The 12101-nt window shown below is 52.1% G+C and overlaps 2 protein-coding genes across 3 annotated transcripts in view; one reads left to right on the forward strand and one right to left on the reverse strand.

Annotated features, from left to right (window-relative positions):
- The first annotated feature begins 1718 nt into the window (after nt 1-1718).
- Nucleotides 1719-2996, forward strand: LOC130596907 (nyctalopin-like). Its single transcript, XM_057404977.1, has one exon. The coding sequence runs from the start codon at nt 1719-1721 to the stop codon at nt 2994-2996; it is 1278 nt and encodes a 425-aa protein (XP_057260960.1).
- Nucleotides 2997-3406: 410 nt separating this feature from the next.
- The window catches only part of PLS3 (plastin 3), a 30031-nt gene continuing 21336 nt past the window's right edge, over nt 3407-12101 (reverse strand). The window contains exons 7-17 of one of the 2 annotated variants that reach the window (XM_057404938.1): nt 11363-11528; nt 10512-10654; nt 9643-9669; nt 9438-9533; nt 8407-8602; nt 7750-7828; nt 7015-7129; nt 6787-6920; nt 6139-6262; nt 5467-5591; nt 3407-4712 (exon numbers count right to left, since the gene is read on the reverse strand). In XM_057404938.1, the coding sequence (XP_057260921.1) occupies nt 4580-4712; nt 5467-5591; nt 6139-6262; nt 6787-6920; nt 7015-7129; nt 7750-7828; nt 8407-8602; nt 9438-9533; nt 9643-9669; nt 10512-10654; nt 11363-11528 (1338 nt within the window). In that variant the 3' untranslated portion in view covers nt 3407-4579. The remainder of the gene's footprint in view (nt 4713-5466; nt 5592-6138; nt 6263-6786; nt 6921-7014; nt 7130-7749; nt 7829-8406; nt 8603-9437; nt 9534-9642; nt 9670-10511; nt 10655-11362; nt 11529-12101) is intronic. The other variant, XM_057404939.1, reaches the window with a different exon arrangement.

Below are 12101 nucleotides of genomic sequence, written 5' to 3' on the forward strand. Positions count from 1 at the left end.
CTTGCTCCAAGCCCCTGTGTCCAACCTGGCCTTGAACACTGCCAGCGATGGGGCAGCCACAGCTTCTCTGGGCACCCTGTGCCAGTGCCTCAGCACCCTGAGAGTGCTCTGCCTAAGAGCTCAGCTCAGTCTCCCCTCTGGCAGGTTAAAGCCATTCCCCTTGGCCTGTCCCTCCATCCCTTGTCCCAAGCCCCTCTCCAGCTTTCCTGCAGCCCCTTCAGGCACTGGAGCTGCTCTCAGGTCTCCCCTTCAGGAGCCTTCTCTTCTCCAGGCTGCCCCAGCCCAGCTCTCTCAGCCTGGCTCCAGAGCAGAGCTGCTCCAGCCCTCGCAGCATCCCCATGGCCTCCTCTGGCCTCGCTCCAGCAGCTCCACGTCCCTCTTGTGCTGCTGCCCCAGAGCTGGATCAGGACTGCAGGGGGGGGTCTCCCCAGAGCACAGCAGAGGGGCAGGATCCCTTCCCTGAGCTGCTGCTCACGCTCTGGGATCAGCCCAGGATAAGAAGCAGCCATAGAAATGGCAGCATGGAACAGCCCCCAAAGTGATGTCCTCGAAGGAGCAGCCCCAGCTGAGCTCAGAACACAAAACAAAGCCTCTCACCAAGCCCTTCAGCACAGCCCCAGATGTGAGCAGCTGCATGGGGGGAGCAGCGCACGTTTCCACCTTCCACTGGGGCTCCCAGGACAAGCCACTTGGCTGCCGTCAGGGTGAGAACCAGCTTTTGGCTCCTAAGAACACTGCAGCAAAGCCTGTCTAACCGAAGAAATGATGTTGTTTACAGCTGGAAGTTGGTGTCCATTACACAACATGGCCATCCCCGCCAAGCTTCCAGGGAGAAGCTGCTCTTTGGGGGGTGGCTGCTTGAGAAAAGTGAAGAAGAAAACAGAACTTGCTGAAGGCAACACAGATTTAAGGGCACAGGACCCTCTGATCACACTTTTCTCCTTGGTACTATGGATATGGGATCAAACCCAGGAAAGACCCTGAGGAACTGAGTTTTTAGGGACCCAAGCCCAGCTCCAGGTGCTCAGTGACAGGTCTCAACCCTGCCGGGGACAGGCAGCACCCTGAAAGGGCAGCATGCCCTTGAGGCGCTCTGCATCTCGTCCGTGTATCATCTCCTACCACTCATAGATGGCCCAGGGCTTATCCCGAGGAGGTGCTCCACCAGGACACAGCAATCCCTGGCGCATTCCTGGCTGGCAGCAGGCATGAGGCTTGACGTCCTGCAGGCATCCCAGGGTGAGAAACCCCATCACATCTGTGGGCAGAGCTGCTCTTGGTCACCTTTGCTGAAGCTCTGGCTGAAGAACAGCATGAAACTCCCCTCCCAGAGCAGAGATCCAAGAGAATCCAGGGAACAGCGACCAAGCTGGTAGCAAGAGCCTCTCCCAGGCAGATCCCGAGGGGAACCTGTTACCTGCTGCTGTGTGCAGAGGGCAGGAGGTGGGAAAAACCACAGTGAGAGCGAAGAGGTGCCCCTGCCTCTCAGTGGTGCTCCTCACAGCAGGAGCTTAATCGGCTTTTATCCGTCTAAAGACTTGATCCCGCTGCTCGGCAGCAGGAAGAACGAGGGTTCAGTTTCAGTGTGCACCAAAGCACAGTCCAACCAGCCCTGCGGTGCTCGCGGTTCGCCTGCCCGAAAGGTACCTGCTCTTTTTCTTGCCTCCTTCTCTGCTGTCCACCAGGTATTAGATGCAGTGGCTGACGGGTGCCTGGCCATGTTCTTTCCTGCTGTATTTCTACTTACTTGCGCAGCCGAGGCTGGGCTGAGTCTCAATACCTCTGCTTCGTGCCCGAGCGTGTGCCAGTGTGCACCCGGAGAGAGCATCCACTGTAACAGAACGGGGCTGCGAGCCCTCCCGGGAGAAATCGCCACCTCCAGCGTCTCCCTAAACCTCTCCAACAACCACCTGCGGGGCCTCAGCACCAGCACCTTCAGGAACCTGACCTTCCTGCACAGCCTCTGGCTGGATGGGAACAACCTGACCTTCCTGTCCCCGGGCACCTTCCATGCGCTCAGCCAGCTGCGGGAGCTGCACCTCAGCAGGAACTCGCGCCTCACCTACCTGCACGCAAACACCTTCAGGGGGCTGGTAAACCTCCTCAGCCTGGACCTGTCCCACTGCAACATCTTTGAAATCCACCCGCTGCTCTTCTCGCACCTGCCTTCCTTGGAGAGGCTGGACTTAGCCTCCAACAACATGCGGTACGTCCCACAGGCCTTTAGGAACCTCTCCAGCCTCACCCAGCTGTCCCTGGAGGGCAACCACATAGAAGCCATTGGCAGAGATTCCCTGAAGGACTTGGAGAGCCTGTACGAGCTGAACCTCAGGAAGAACCGGATATGGATCATTCAAAACGGCGCTTTCACAAAGCTCCTCAGACTGGGAATGTTAAATTTAGGACACAACTTCATCGCTGATTTGCCTAATCAGCTTTTCGACGGGTTGATCCAGCTCAAGACTATGCACCTTGAAGCCAACAGGATCACTGCTGTCGCCTGCACCTTCAGGCATTTGCTCAACTTGAGGAACTTGTACCTGAACAACAACCAGATCTCCTCCATCTCAGACTCTGCTTTCCTGTACTTAAACAAGCTGCACTTCCTCCACCTGAGCAAGAACAACCTCAGCTCCCTCCCCAGCCGCCTGCTTGCTGAGCTGCCCAAGCTCAAGTACGTCTTCTTATCCCACAACCCCTGGAAATGCGACTGCAGGATGCTGTGGTTCTGGAGATGGGCGTCCACGCGCGGTGGAGCCATCCAGGGGCTGCACTGTGCCTTCCCCAGCCCTCACAACACCACAGCACCCCATGGCCCCCGGCCCGGGGACCTGACCCACTGCACCGGGCCCCCTGAGCTGCCCAGCGAGGACAAGTGCGGGGGCGATGGTACCAGTGCAGGCACCAGAACTCCCACTGTCCACAGCGGGGTCATCCTGCTGGTGCTCGCCTGCCAGGCGTGGTGCTGTGGGAGGGGATGGGGCAGCTCTCTTTGAATTAAAGGCCGCTTATTTCATCACAGAACCCCAGCCTGGGTTGGGCTGAAGGGACCTCAAAGCTCCTCCAGCTCCAACCCCTGCCACAGGCAGGGACACCTTCCACTGGAGCAGCTTGCTCCAAGCCCCTGTGTCCAACCTGCCCTTGAACACTGCCAGGGATGGGGCAGCCACAGCTTCTCTGGGCATCCTGTGCCCGTTCAAGGGAAAGGTTTTACAGAAGCCTGCCTGAAACACAGGTTGGGAACAACCTCACTGCCTGTGCCCAGAGCAATAACAAGATCTCCTCAAGCAAAGCCCTTACAGAGCAATGGACCTGGGGTAACACAAAAAGCTGAACTGAAGCATAGCTGAGCACCACTGAGGACAGGCTGCCGGGCCAGGGCAGTGTAAAGAAGGAGAGAAGTGTATATTTAAACGTTTTTATTTCAACTAATGCTTTGCCACCATATTACATCACTTTGAATAGCTTGGAATAGCAATATGATCTCAAAATATAGCAAAACAGCTTGCCAAAGCAAGATAATATTAAATCCTATTGATACAGCATCTTCCTTCTTTGGCGACAACACTTCCTTTTATCTGTAAAAATAGTTTTATGTTCCAGCACAGTTGCTGTTCAGTTTATTGAACCCTGCTGTTTCTAACATTTGCCTCTTCCCCTGCACAAAACCTCCCCCCCCACAGAGTATGGGTTTATATCCAACAGCATTTTAAATAAAAAACCCTAGAGTTTTCATGCAGATCTTTTGTAAAACTTACTTTCTAGGTGCACAGAACTGAACCAAGATGCAACAAAAATGCATTCACTTCCGTTCGCAGGTGTAACCGTGCCATCAGCAGCGTGATGCCATACGTGCGAGGTCCAAGGATGGTGGTGTTCTCAGAGATAACATAACTTTAAACCAAAGCCAAACCAAAGTAACAAAAAGGCCCCTTTTTTATAAGCAGCAAGAGGAAAAAAACCTGCCATGCTTGATTTGTAAATTAATCAATATAGTTAGATGTATAAAAAAGCACCATGTACAGAGAATACCAGAGGAAGACCCACCTTCCCAATTACACGTCTCATTTAGCATTGCGAGCTGGCCTGCAGGTCCCAACTTGTACTGTATTGATTTGCAAAGGAAATGGTCAAACCTAGAATATGCTTGGGTTATGTAGCAGAAATTAAACTGGACTGCAGATAGGAATTAGAGGTGTTTCCATTGCTACTCAAACCAACCACCTTATAGCCCTCAGGGGTAAAACAACACCAAGTAGCTGAGAAATAATGAAGTGAAGACAGCTCCAGAGCAGTATTGCAAGACACAGGGCTGTTATGAATGCATTTCTGTGAGCTCTTGAGAAGTTAACACTTTCCTTTGGGAAAAGAGCACGGCTGTTGGTTAAAACTCCTCTCCCTGAGAATGTTGGTAAGAGTTTGTCTTGCAAAGCAAAACCAAGTCCTTTGAACTTCGACAGTTCCTAAGCCAACAGCATGTCCACGTGGCCGCAGCTGATCTGCTACTCATGCACCCAGGGTGGCAGGTTGGGTTTGTGTTGCGGTTTGGGTTTAGTTTTCGTTACATAGCTCAGCCCTTTTATACTCGCTTCATGCCCCTGCCCATCAAGCAGGCAAACACCGTCATGACCATCTTCGGTTTCACCTCCACAAGGTCTTCTGGAAGAGCATAAACCCTGGCACCGATCCTTCTTGCCATAGACACCGCGTACCTGTTCACCATGGAGAGAGGAGTGGGTCAGTGCTGTCACCAGCAAACCACACGTCAGCTCCTGCCTCATCCAACACCATTTCCCCTCTTGTCCTCTTGGTTCACATTCGCACTGCGCAACAGTCCCCAAACCTGTTTGCTTTATAAAAGCACACAGCTCAAATCTGAGTTATAGATTTTGCTGGGTCTTCTACAGGAAAGTGTCTTTAATGCACAAACTGACCCTTGAACATCAAGTCCTCTTCACAGACAGGTAAAAACGTGCAATTAATACTTGTTAGGGCTAGCAGGGAGCCCACCGCACTGAGGGTTCCCCAGCAAGCAGTCACGTTTCCCCTTCTGCCTGCTCTCCAACAATCACCAGGTGAGACTGCTCTCTGCAAGAAACTTTGCTGCTGCTCAGCCCTGCAGAACACGCGTTCCAAAGGCAGGTTTTAATAGGCCTGCTTTACACCTGACAGCCCCTGGTGATTCCACAAGACATGGGACACCAGGCTGAGCCCTTCATCCTCCTGAGCAAACATAGGAGGAGCACATCACGGCTACGGACTGCTTGGGCGGCTCGGCTTCAGCAAGCAGAGTCCAGCCAACTGCTCCCTCCAGCGTTCCAGGCAAGGACAGCAACTGCATTTCAGCGGGCTGCCTGTCTATGAGGGTGTTAAAGGGGCTTAAAACCACAGCAGTAAGATCAAGGCCGAGGCACATAGAAGGTGCAGTGCATCAGTGCAAACCAGCTTTGGAAACGGGAAACTTACTTAGCATTGTTTTGTTTGTCATCTTCTGATAGATGACCGGTCTTTACAAGGTCGTAGTTGATACAACCAGGCTGTATAGCATCAATTAAATCCACAACGGCCAGGCTCGTGCTGATGGTCTTGTCCTGGAGAAAACAGGGGCGAGTAAAGATGAATGTAACCCTTAAAGCATGCTTCTCACCTCGATCCAGCTGCTCTGCTACATGCAACCAAACAAGCTTTAAAGAAGCCCTTCCAAAGCAGCAGTGTTAGGGATTATTCCCAGCTGGACCACACAGAGAAAACCAAACTGCTGCCACTCCTTTGGAATTAGCACAAGATCATTGCTCCAGTTTGCTGCAAGTGCTCTGAGAACACAAGGCTGTACCCGATGCTCAGCAGCTGACCAGATCCCAAGGGACAGCCCTCACCCTCCAACGCTCACCAGCTCCAGCCCTGTTCTTGCCACCATCTGATCCCAGAGCTTTCCTCCCTCCCCTCCCTCCTCTGCCGCCCCATCAGCTGCCTTGCCCCACACTGGGCAGTCCTAGTGTCTCCTCTGTTAGCTTGAAGCCAGTTTGCTCCCAGCACACAGATTTCCTGCCTTCCTAAGACACCCCCGACTGCTCCTCCAGCCAAGGGAATACTTTTTGGGCACCCCTCTCCTTTTGGATGCAAGAGGAGAACCTGCACCTTGAAGTTCTGGATGGAGGTGGACTTGCCAGCGTCTTTCAGGGTCTGGTTTACCCAGCTGACTATAATGTCATCGTTGGCTTTCTGACCGTCACCCAGGTCCTCGAGGACATTCAGCGTGTACCTGAGAACCAGCAGAGAGAAGAAGATGAAGCAAGAACCTGGGCAAAGCCGCAGGATGCAGTGTGAGCTCACGGCAGCTTGGAAAGCCTTCACATAGTCTCTGCTTCTTTTAACTCCTTTAGCAAAAAAGGACTTAATTATCTTATCTGAAGTGTGCTTTCTGCTAAAGCATTTCATCTTCCCAGCCTTTCAAGTCCTTACATATGAGCTCACAAAACTGCCTGGGCTCAGGACACTTGTTAAACCATTTCACCATTGACCATCTGCTCCATTGGGGTAGCACATTACCTAAAAGTTGTGCATCAGCTTAGGAGTACTCTGACCTCTAATGCCAAATGAGGAGCTACCATGTTCATACAGGTATGTATTTGCATCACCTTCAGAACCAGGTAAGAAAAAGGATGGTCAACTTCATCTGTTATTAAGTTTCTCCTTCCCCCCATTCTAACGCAAATGGGTGCTCTCATGGCAAAATACCCTGCCCAAGCTGTGCTGCATTCACAAAGTGCCTGGGACAGGCCCTACCTTCTCATCAACTGCCACACTAAGGCCAGTGTCAGCGTTGGGTTTCCATCATTCAGATCCTGCCCTCCGATGCCAACCAGGGAGAACTTTGCCGGATGCTTTCCCAAGTCCACAGCGTAGTTACAGTTTTCCAGCTACAAAGAGTTCAAACAGAAACCTCCCTCACAAAACACGCTCACTTGACTCGAAGCCCCATATAGGAAGTTTTAGCGTCTTTGAAATTCTTACCTTCTTCATATTTGCCCCAAGCTTGGGGTACGGAGGCTTGTTAACCTTATTCCAGTCAACAGGAACTTTGATCTTCTCGTACAGCTGTAGGATTACCAGTGCGTCTTGGAGATCGCTAAAGGGAAAGCGCTGGTTAAGCCCAATGGTTCTAGATCTATGTGCTCTCTGACTTGGTCACATCAGGAATGATTACTGTTCTTTACAGGTTGCTGCTGTTTCAACAACTCTAATGAGAAAAAGGATTCAAGGCATTCTGTAGTTTTCAGGGTAGGAGGAATGCTCCGTGCTTAACGCCAGCAGCAAAGCAGGTTTCAGCACGGGCATCAGCAATGGATCTCCAGAAGAATTTTGTTACACAAAACCCAAAGGAAGCCACCTCTCTTCACTGACTACAGGGACCCAGAGGATCTTGCCTCCTAATGTCTTGGTTAAGCCCTAAAGTTAGGTGACAGGGAAATTAGTTCCAATTGCTCTAATGCAGGTTACATTCCTGGCCCAGTTGCTCAAGCAGATCTAAATGTATCGGGATGTCAGGGTACCAATTTACACAAGGTAAGGGAAGATAAGCAAACTGTCTTCAGCCCTGCCTCTATGGACTGCAGGGAGGGCACAGCGAGCATCTCCCACTCCATACAATCACCCTTTCTTAAACTCTTTCCTTGCCCTTTGGTGACCAAGACACTGGTGTGGGCACATCTCCAGTCTGATCTCATTGGGCCTCTCCCACGAGCTTACCCGTAGAGGTGATTTACATGGGGGCTCACACCGAGGGAGTTCATCCAGTTGCGGAAGGTCCGTTCCTCACGCGTCTCTCCTAAATGGGAGAAAACAGGTTCATTCAGCTTCTGCAAGCTCGAAGCTGGGCAGGGGTTTCCCCTTGCAAGGCAGGGCGCTTTGAGTGGCACAGCTCATCACTTTGGGGGTTGAGCAGAAAAGGGGTATTTTTTTCCATGATAACTTTTCCAAAGGAAGAGGCTGCCCTGGGATCTAGTTCAGGACAGCAGTCCGACTTCACCAGGCCTCAGCACTGCCTTTTGCTCCTTCTGCAAGATAAAGCAGCAGGAAGGTCTTTCCCGTAGGTGCTGGCTCACTGCCGGCTGGGAGCCAGGCAGCCAAAGCCCTAACCCAGTTCTGCCAACAATCAGTGCTCCCATGAACGCCTCGCTGCATTACTGAGGGGCTCAACCCAACTCCCAGCCCTGGCACGGGCACTGACAGGCTGCTCCTGCAGGTTCGGGCTCCGCAGGCTGCAAAATGCCCTCCTGATCTGCCACAGATGAGTAAACCAGCACTGAAGCCTCAAATCACAGGTGTCACTTCAGTGGGCACAGCCTCTTGTGTTTACTTCAGGTATTTCCCTCCTGCCAGTTCCATCACCAATACGGCCATCACCTTCCAGCAAGGTCCAGTCGATGTCCTGGTTTTCAGGCTTGGTAAGTGCTGGGTACTTGTTGAACAGGTTGGCCACAAAGGCCAGGTTCAGTTTAGGGTTGCCGCTGACCACGTCAGCCGGCGTGACGAACTGCCGGCAGCCGAGGCGATCTGCCTGCTGCAGCATGTACTCTGCTCTCCGCAGGTCGTCCTTCTCCTGGGGAGGAAGCGAGACAAGAGCTGCCATGGAAGAGAACGGGCTGCAGAGCAGATGGAAAGCTCCTGGATGTCAGGCTGAGAGCACTGGGATTGTTCAGCCTTGGAGACATCAGAGCAGCTTCCAGTGTCTGACGGGGGCTACAAGGATGCTGCAGCGATAGGACAAGGGGTGATGGGTTCACACTGAAACAGTGGAAGTTCAGGTTGGGTATATCAGTTATACCTGAAGAAATTATTTACTGTGTGAGAGTGGCGAGGCCCTGGCACAGGTTGTTCAGAGAGAAATGGTAAATGCTCAGTCCCTGGCAGTGCTCAAGGCCAGGCTGGACAGAGTTGGGTGACATGAGGCATCCCTGCCCACGGCAGGGGGTTGGAACTAGATGATCTTAAGGTCCCTTCCAACCCAAACCACTCTATGATTCTATGCTACCTGGGGCAGTGTCACAATTCCAGCCGTGTTCCTTAGGCATCAGCTACTAATCAAAGGGAAGAATTGTGCTCAGTGCAGTTGTCCTGGTTTCTCCTGGTGTTCTCCCTAGCATGGTGCTTTCCAACTTCCATGCTTTTTGAACTTGATGGTTGAAAAGCAGGAGTCAGCATCCTCCCCAGCACAGCAAACCACAAACGGGGCTTCAATCACTTATATTAACCAGCAGGTAGTGACCAGGCCTGCATCAACCCCTCATTTAGCACATCCCCAAGGGGTGCACATCCCACTGACACTTATGCTCTAGAAATTAAGATTCCAGGTTACCCAGATGCCCTGGGGCAATTCTAGGGCACAGGGAGTTCTCAGCTGTACAGTGTGAGGACACGACAGCCCCAGTACTTACATTGAAACCCGACATGTTAATATCAATCTGGGGTTCTCCCTCTTTCTGTCCTTTAGGTGCAATTTGATGCAGGAGGTGGAAATAAGCTCTAGAATCCTGAAATGGATGAAAAAGACAATTCAGGCCTCCCACACAGCAGTGAATACAAGATAACTGACTTCAGGCTCATCTTTAACAAGTCACTCTGCATGGTTGGCTTATGTACCTTTACTGAATTACCAAAATCTGTAAGCTTAAAGCGAGCAGAAGGGCAGGGATCCAGGCAGCAGGAAAGGAAACAAAGAGAAAAGGTTAGAAATAGGTGACATTAAAGTTATGGGGGGTGCCTGTTTGAAAGCTGCCTTTGCTGCAGGCTCTGGTGTCACAGCTTCCTCCCCAACAGCAGGGACCCCGTGCTGCTCACCCTCATGGTCCCCCACATCTCCCAGGGTGGCCCTAACCCCCGGTCAACCATCCCTAGTGCTACAGCAACAGTGAAAAGGGCTCAGTGAAGAGAAAGCCCAGGCAAAACAATGACGATGAGGAGTCTGTTTTCTCCTGTGCTTGCCCATTAGCTAGAACAGCTTAAAGGAGAGGCCAGGGATTGTCACAAAGCAGGAGGAGCAAATAGCTGCGCTAATTATTTATCAGCTACAAGTCCTTGTAGTCCACAGCACTAAGAACCACCTGGCAGCCTGTGGATTACACCAGACAAGCCAGCAGCTGTGAGTACTTCTGAAGCTGGCAATAAGAGTGACCACTCGTACGGGCACACAGGGGAGCTCTGGGCTCCACATGCACCTCAAGTACCCTTTTTTTCCCCACCCCAACAGTCCTTTAACCTGGAATCCACCTCAATCCTCTCTCATTGGCACAGGGTGCCCAGAGAAGCTGTGGCTGCCCCATCCCTGGCAGTGATCAAGGCCAGGTTGGACACAGGGGCTTGGAGCAACCTGGTCCATAAAACCCTTGCTAAGCCTGCTCAGTGTGCTGAGGTTAAGGAAGGTCCTGTCCAAGGAGGAAGGATGCAAACACAGCCCCAGCCAGCTCCCAACCTTTCCCCAGGCACATGCAGGCCAGGAGAGCTCTCGGTACCTTGATATCTGCACTGAAGTTATTGATCTTGTGCCAGCCTGCGTTCTCCAGGTGGAAGTTGGCCCATCTTAGGAGCAGCTCCTCCGGGGAGAGCTTCATGAGGTCTTCCAGATTTTCACCATCACGAAGTAAGGCAGCCAGTGCTAGAAGAGAAATGCTTGTGAGGGGAAGGAAGGAGATTTCAAGAGGCAAACCTGCATGCCAGAGGAAGAGCTGCAGCCACAATTCACGGGAAGAAGGCAGGGACAACAGCAACTAGTGATGAAGTGAAAATAACGTGGGTATTAATGGAGCTTTCCCAAGCTGGTTGTTACACAGAGAATTGCATATGAGAAATATTTTCCATTCTCTTGTATAACAAAATTCCCTGGATTTTACACTCAGGCTGATGACTGTAAGAAATGCAAATGGGCTCCAGTCTCCATGAAAAAGTGCTTCCAAGCAGTTTCACAAGAATAAGCCAAGATGAGCATCCTTCCAGCTGGCCAGTGCTTCCCATGCCACGGATTCTCAATCTAAGCCAAACAACAGTACCAGTTCACTATGGGCAAGTTAAATGGAAGACATGGAAGCCCCTGCATCCATCTGGGCACTCCGATAGCCCGTGCAGGAGTAACCACAGCTCTGCAATTGATTTGCAAAGTTCAGAGTTTGGAGGCTGTCAGTGCAGGACGAAGCAGCACAAGGGAGAGCTCTGCAGCAGCGAGAGCTCAGCTGCCCCGCTGCCGGCACCAGGGAGGGGTGTAGGAGAACCAAATCACTGGAGGAGAGGAGGGGAAGGAAGAGGCAGTGGTGGGGCTGGCAGTGACAGCACAAGCAACGCGGTGGTCAGGCTCTATCGTTTCATTTACCTTCATTTCTGCTGAGCTCGATGTCGGCGAACAAGCCGATCTTAATGATCTGCCAGAGGAGCCCCAGGACCAGGTGGGGTTTCCCCTCCCTCAGGTCCTCTGCTCCGATATTGACAACGTGACAGCCGATGGCGGAGGCGGAATTGAGCGCCAGGTTCAGGTTCTCCTGCGAACAGCGACAGCCGCGTGAGGCACAGCGCGGGGAGACGCTGCTTCGCCTTTCATCCAGCCCCAGCAGGGAGATCCCCCCTTGGCCCTTGCTCCAACAGCAGCCGCTCGGGGGAGATGCTCCTCGATGCTGAGCAGTTTTAGCAGCACTGTGGTGGCTGAATCAACATGAACTGAACGAGGCACCAGGGTTGAATTTCAGCCTCTGGTATTTAGTTTCAGCCTCTGAGTCAGTCGCATCGAGTGGTGCCAATAAGAATAAGGCTGAGAAGTGTTAAGTTATACTCACACGCAGGCATCCTCACAAAAACCTGCTGTACCATGGGAAGCTCCATGGACAGGCAACTCCGGTGACCATCTTGTTTTACTGTGTGTAATCACCGCAGCAATACAAGGTGCACACAGCATTTCAGCTGGTTTGCCCCTGATTAAATTCATTTTTGTCTCTTGAACTGCACTCATACCCCCAAAACTGCCCTTCATCATTAAACCCAAGTTATAAAAGTCCAGAGCTTCACAATAGCGATGCCTCAGGCCACCACGCTGCCTCCATCAGTGCTAGCAGAACCTG

The sequence above is a fragment of the Pezoporus wallicus genome, unplaced genomic scaffold, assembly GCF_028554395.1.
Source record: "Pezoporus wallicus isolate ANWC-B61680 ecotype Strahan unplaced genomic scaffold, APGP_CSIRO_Pwel_v1 contig_6217, whole genome shotgun sequence".
NCBI classification, from domain to species: Eukaryota; Metazoa; Chordata; class Aves; order Psittaciformes; family Psittacidae; genus Pezoporus; species Pezoporus wallicus.